At 43.7% G+C, this 6,460-nt stretch overlaps 1 protein-coding gene across 1 annotated transcript in view; it reads right to left on the reverse strand.

Moving 5' to 3' along the window:
- The window catches only part of LOC107102213 (zinc finger and BTB domain-containing protein 49-like), a 13,054-nt gene extending 6,838 nt beyond the window's left edge, over window positions 1–6,216 (reverse strand). Inside the window, exons 1-5 of the mRNA XM_015401423.1 lie at window positions 6,053–6,216; window positions 3,906–3,997; window positions 2,623–2,780; window positions 2,425–2,514; window positions 15–800 (exon numbers count right to left, since the gene is read on the reverse strand). Of these exons, the coding sequence (XP_015256909.1) occupies window positions 15–800; window positions 2,425–2,514; window positions 2,623–2,695 (949 nt within the window). The 5' untranslated portion in view covers window positions 2,696–2,780; window positions 3,906–3,997; window positions 6,053–6,216. The remainder of the gene's footprint in view (window positions 1–14; window positions 801–2,424; window positions 2,515–2,622; window positions 2,781–3,905; window positions 3,998–6,052) is intronic.
- Between the last annotated feature and the right edge of the window lie 244 nt (window positions 6,217–6,460).

A 6,460-nucleotide genomic window follows, 5' to 3' on the forward strand; every position in this document is an offset into this window, starting at 1 on the left:
CCCGCATCGGTCACAACAGAAAGGTTTCTGTCCTGTGTGGATCCTCAGGTGTGTGTTTAAGTGTACTTTCCGACTGAATCTCTGTTTGCAAAGGTCACAGCAGAAAGGTTTGCTTCCTGTGTGAATTGTCTTATGCATATTTAACTCGTGTTTTTCAGTGAATGTTTTACCGCAGTCTTCACAGATAAATTCAGTCGTTTTTTTGGAACTCCTTTGTGAGTCTACATTGTTCTCTTTAAAACTTTTCATTTTATCCAGGGAGCTTGAAGGTCCAATTTCTGAGTGTTTCATGTCTTTCTGAAGAAGTTGTACAGCAAACTCAGAAATAAAATGTTTATCAGCCATGTTTCCTTCTGGCTTGGGAGCTGTGACCTTCTTCCAGCTAATTTCCATGTTCTTAGTTTTCAATCCAAAAGCTGCTAACTGTTTTAGCTCAGAGACGGAGAGCTCCACATCACTGTCCTCTTCTGTCTCTGAGGAAATGGACCCATCTTCATGATCTTGTATCCTCATGGATTCTTCTCCTCCATGGTTCTCTACTGGAAGCTCTCTGCCTTTAATGTGGTGGTGGTAAAGCTGTGGGAGCACAGAGGAATGTTTATCATCCTCACTCTTTATTGGAGCAGCAGTGATTGGAAACTTGATGGCATCAATCTCCTCCTTGAGACCGAGCTGCTCTCCCCCCAGACTGGTGCAGACTTCCTCCTGTTCCTCCTTTATGTGGTGGGGCTCTGGGTCATGCAGGTCAGGAGAAGGTTTGTGGTCTTCAGGAACTTCTTCTTTAACCGTCTGCTTAAGATCTGCAGGAAACATTAAAAACATTAACAAGTGTTTAGATCTCCCCATGGACTGAGTCCATTTTAAATCAAAGACATTTAAGTTTTATGTTTTATTTTACGCTGAATTTGCTGCTTTACTTGTAATAAAGAGAAGGTGATTGGCTGCAATCTTCTATCTCTACAGGATGTGTACACCTCCAGGACTCTGAGGCGTGCAGCGAAGATTGTGGCTGATCCCTCGCACCCCAGCCGCAAACTATGTCAGTCACTTTCCTCTGGCAGGAGGCTGCGCTCCATCAGGACCAAAACCTCACGCTCTTCCAATCCGCTACCAGCCTGATCAACAAGGCCCAGAGACCCCCATCACCCTGACCCTGCCTCCCTCCCCCGTTCATGACCTAGAAGCTACACCAACGTAGCATCTCCAGATCTCCTGCATTACATTAATGCACAGCCTACTGTGTATATAGTATATGGCTATATACCATATGTTCTATATAGTAAATATATATATCTCCTTGTAAGGTCAAACCTACTTGGCAATAAATCTGATTCTGATAATGAATTTCGATGATATCTTTTTTTTGTCTAAACTTAATCAAAATCTTCCCATCCAGCACCTGTTTGTCTCCTCAGGCTCACCACCTGTAGGAGGAGCCAAAGGGGTCGGGTGCAAGTGTGATGGGTGGCAGTCGAGGGCGGGGATCTTGGCGTTCTGATCCTCGGCTGAAGAAGCTGGCTCTTGGGACATGGAATGTAACCTCTCTGGTGGTGAAGGAGCCTGAGTTAGTGCGCGAGGTTGAAAGGTTCCAACTGGAGATAGTTGGACTTACCTCGACGCATGGCTCTGGCTCTGGAACCAGTCTCCCTCAGAGGGGCTGGACGTTCTTCCACTCTGGGGTTGCCCCTGGTGAGAGGCACCGAGCAGGAGTGGGCATTCTTGTTGCCCCTCATCTTGGAGCCTGGACGTTGGGATTCACCCCGGTGAACGAGAGGGTTCCCTCCCTCCGCATACGTGGGGGGGACGGGTTCTGACTGTTGTTTGTGCTTATGCTCCAAACAGCAGTTCAGATTACCCACCCTTTTTGGAGTCTTTAGAGGGGTACTGCAGAGTGCTTCTACTGGGGACTCTTCTGGGGAACTTCAACGCTCACATGGGCAATGACAGTGAGACCTGGCGAGGCGTGGTTGGAAGGAATGGCCCACCTGACCTGAACTTGAGTGGTGTTCTGTTGTTGGACTTCTGTGCTCGTCATGGATTGTCCATAACAAACACCATGTTCAGGCATAAGGGTGTCCATATGTGCTCTTGGCACCAAGACACCATAGGCCGTACTTCAATGATCGACTTTGTTGTTGTTTCATCTGACCTTCTGCCGCATTTCTTGGACACTTCAGTGAAGAGAGGGGCGGAGCTTTGTTTTAAAAACAAAGCAGAGTGTGTATGACGTCATCTAGAATAAATCAGAACAAACGACTCCACAGCTGAAGAAATCTGGATCTCATAGCTCTGTCCTCTGTTCCTTAGTGGTTTTCCAATGGGGCCATTTAAACAGTTAGAAACTGAAGGAATAAAGCCCCCAACAGGCTCCAAATCATGATAACTGACAGAGAATGAAGGATTGTGGTCCTTCACTGAACCTACCAGGTAGATCCGGAGGTTTCTCCTCTTGGTCCAGAGCTCCAGACTCAGAAACATCTCCAGCAGAGCTGAACAAGCTGGACTCTCCTGTGTCTGAAGACAAACACCAATGAAAGCAGTGATGTTGTAGATTGTGGTTGCTTTAATAGAGCAGCAGGGGGCGCCGTCAGATCCTCTGTCAATGTTTCTGTGTTTTCTCACCAGGGTTGACAGCAGTGAGGCTTTTTGCGTCGACCGTCTCCACCAGGCTGCTGACGGCGCTGTCAAAGCTCATGATTGGATCAGCAATGAAGGGAACTGAAATCAAAAGCAGGCGAACGCAGCATTACAGGTTGGACCAGGTGAGACCTTCTCTCAAACTGCAAGAACCAGAATATATAATTCAATATTTGTCATCAGCAGGTTTTATTATTTCTAGTTAATGTGGGGATTTATAAACTGTTTCTCTATAGTTCATAAAAATGTTTCAGTGCAGCAATAATGATCAGAGCTGCTCTCTGTTCCTTCTACATAACAATCCATTCTACCTGCTTTTTTAATGTTTTAAACATTCATTGATATTTATTTATTTTTCCTCTGCAGAGCGATGGCAGCTTGCAGGTAGAGTCTGTCTCCCCATTAAAACTCCTGGATCAGCTTCTCTGATTGGTTGACGCTCCAGCAGCTAAACTTCAATTTACTGAACTCCAGCGTCGGACGCTTTGATGCCAGAATGCTTAGACTAATTTTATTTCTTCACATGTTCCGCTCCTGACACTGCTGGACCTCTCCACGCCGTCCCCCATAGACTTTGCGGGTAAACCAGATGTTCTGACGCCCAGATGGCGCCCGGTGTGAACGCAGCATGAGGTCTGAGCTCAGACCATGTCGGCGTCTCACTGCATCGTCACCGAGTCCAGAGATCCTTCAACTGATTTCCAGATAAACTGACTGAAAACGTTTCCCGGGTTACAGGGAGCCAACCGACTGATTTTCTGTTTTAATCATCATTTCTATTTCAGTCACAGCAACGTTCCAAAGGAGATCTAAGTGTTTTACTTCTTTTTTTTCGTTTTTAGAATAAGCGATATTTACACAAATTATTGCCTAATCGGAAGTTATTTTATTTGCACATATACAGGACGGATCGTGCTTCAGCGAAGGATCGCTCGTGAGGGACGGATCGCGCTTCTGCGAAGGATCGCGCGTCAGGGACGGATCGCGCGTCAGGGACGGATCGCGCGTCAGGGACGGCGAAGGATCGTGCGTCAGGGACAGGTCGTCCTTCTGCGAAGGATCGCGCTTCAGGGACGGATCGTCCTTCTGCGAAGGATCGGGAAGTGACATGAAATTCAGTTGACTGACTTACAGAAAATCCTCCAATCAGAAACCATGAATCATTTTATGAATGGAATCTTTGTTAAAATCAATCGTCACGCCTCCTACTTTAGTTTTTTCTATTCAAACCAAACTATGTGGAACCAAAATCCAACACGCACCTCAGCCTGTCGTCCGTTAGAACTGGTTCAAACCAGATAAAGCAGGCCTGAGGAGGGAGGAAGCGACACGTCGCTCTGAGGCCTGGAACCGTCTGAACCTGGAAAACAAGATGCAAGAAAACCGACAGTTAAAGGAAACAAAATGAAATCAGTGGCAAAAGATAAATCTGCCATTAAATCATTAAATGTTATGAAAAATTATTCATTTCATTATTTCATTGATGCCAAAAAGAGCCCAACAGATTTTACTTTCACCAGTGGAGCAGTACGGCTATCGCCATAGTGTTCCGCTTGATTCATGCATATAAATTGCGTTATTATAATTATGCAGGGAGTTTTACAGAATATATGGACACTGGAATGTAAATAGAACAGGTAAGGAAAACCGAGAAAAAGGAGAAAAGATGAAAGAAAGAGGAGATAAAAGGGAGATAATGATAAAACTTCAGTCTGCAAAGAGAAAAAGAACAGAACAACCAACAGACATGGAAGGAGACATACAATAAAGTAACACCTTGCTATCGCTGAAGTAGTATTATTTAATCTGAGATGTATTCTGTGTTACCTGAATATCAGAATATGGGCTTTCTGTGTGGAAGTGAATCTCTGAGTACCTGGAACCAAGAACCTGAATATATATATACTATATTTTAAGTTAACAAACCGGGTCCTCTCGCCGTTCCTTTTCCTGTTTGGTGTTATGCAATTATGGATCTTGACCTAAAAATAGCTCAGTGTTTTGATGGAGAAGGGCAGTGAGGATGTAGGAGGACGGTGGCGTGTGGAGGAGTAGCGGAGGATGTGCAACAGCTTTCATTGGCTAACATGACAGACAATCAGGACGTAGGTGAGCGGAGCAGAGCGCTGACGGAGCGGAGCGCTGACGGAGCATGTGGAATCTTGGGGTTAGAAAGCGAATCTGCATCAGAGCAGAATGGCTGGAATCTAGCAGCTGCTGTAACAGTGAACTAGTGGAAGAAACATTGAAGTTCCTCTGGTTTGCTGCATCTTCATCACACTGACAGAAAATCACAAGTTAGGAAAAAATAAAGACGTCATAAATCCCTAAATGGTGTCAAAGTGGTTCCAGAAAGGGCCGCGTGGCTGCAGGCTTTCATCTCATCAAGTCTGGAGCTGCTGGTTGGTTGTAGAGGAACCCTGCAGCCATGCGGCCACTTCTGGAACCACTTTGACCCCCCCTGCCCTAAATGGACGATCCTCTATGAATCAGTTTGATTTGACTGCTTAGACTTATCTTAGAGAAAAGGGCAAACTTTAATTTTCATCCACAGAGCTACAGCCATGCACACGGGGCTTCACTGTGTTGCCATAGCAACGCCTGCTTTCCCTTTCTGTAGCGGGAAAAAGGCTGTCCCATTGTGGTTTCTACCCCCACCTTCAATCAAGGTGCTTACTATCCATAGTTTGGTCTGTAAAACGTTGGAAGATGTGAAGCGGCGTCAGTCAGCAGCTCCAACCACACTACACCACAGCACGCTCCAACTTCACCTCATCAGGGAGGCTCAGCCAATGGGAGGCAAGGAAACGGCAGGACGTCTTCAGGGCTTTAGAATTATAATAATAAACACAGAGGCACTGTATATATCCCATCATGCACCTATTGCTCCTTTTAGCTCCTCCTTCTTCTTCTTCTTTGACTATCTGAGCTGATGGAAGGAGGGAATTCTCCACTGTTAATCAAGTCAATCAATCAATCAGACACCTGTCTCCATGGAAACGGCATTTTTTCCACAGTTTGGAGCTGACAGTTCAACTAAAATGATAAAACAGCCGCACAGAAACCATGAAATCAATAAGTAAATTGTGAAAATATGAAAAATATATGTACATTTATTTGTCTTTTAAAAATAAACCTTTTTTATTTAATATCATATTGAAAAGGGAAATTTAAATATGTAATGGAACAGTTATTAGCTTTTCATGAAATATGGTAATAGTACAGCTTAATTGTTTATCAATTAATAAAATAAATAAGATCTTTATTTTATTTCATGGTCAATTTAATTTTTTTATAGAATGATTTCTCTCAATAGAGGCTAATTTAGCTGCTAACTCCAGGAACATCAGTCAGACCTTCCTGTTAGCTGTTAGCTCCATCACTGTGCTGCTAGAAGCTTTACTCATAAACTCACCGCTGCTCTGCTCATAAATCCGGGTAGAAACATCCAGTAGATGAAGGTAAAGATGTAGAGTTGATGACTGGATAAAAACTAAACAGCTGAAAGAACCAAACATCATTTTTATCAACAAACTCCACCTCGTTTTCTCTTTACATCAATATTAGCACAACTTCCTGTTTCCCAACAAACTCCTCCCATTTCCGGGATATTGACCAATCAGAGACCAATAAAGTTAGCGTCTTTCTTTTTCATTGCTTTACATTAAATTCTATTTTTTATTTTGTACTCTGTCGATAAATAAATAATGCTTTTCTTATTCTGTGAATATCCTTTATATATCCTTCATTTCCCAATATTCCTTTCAGATTCCATTCTTAGATTTAGATTTATTTAGTCATTTTTGTATACACGAGTAAATTT

This window comes from Cyprinodon variegatus, unplaced genomic scaffold (genome assembly GCF_000732505.1).
Source record: "Cyprinodon variegatus isolate N-32 unplaced genomic scaffold, C_variegatus-1.0 Scaffold1218, whole genome shotgun sequence".
In the NCBI taxonomy this organism is placed as follows: Eukaryota; Metazoa; Chordata; class Actinopteri; order Cyprinodontiformes; family Cyprinodontidae; genus Cyprinodon; species Cyprinodon variegatus.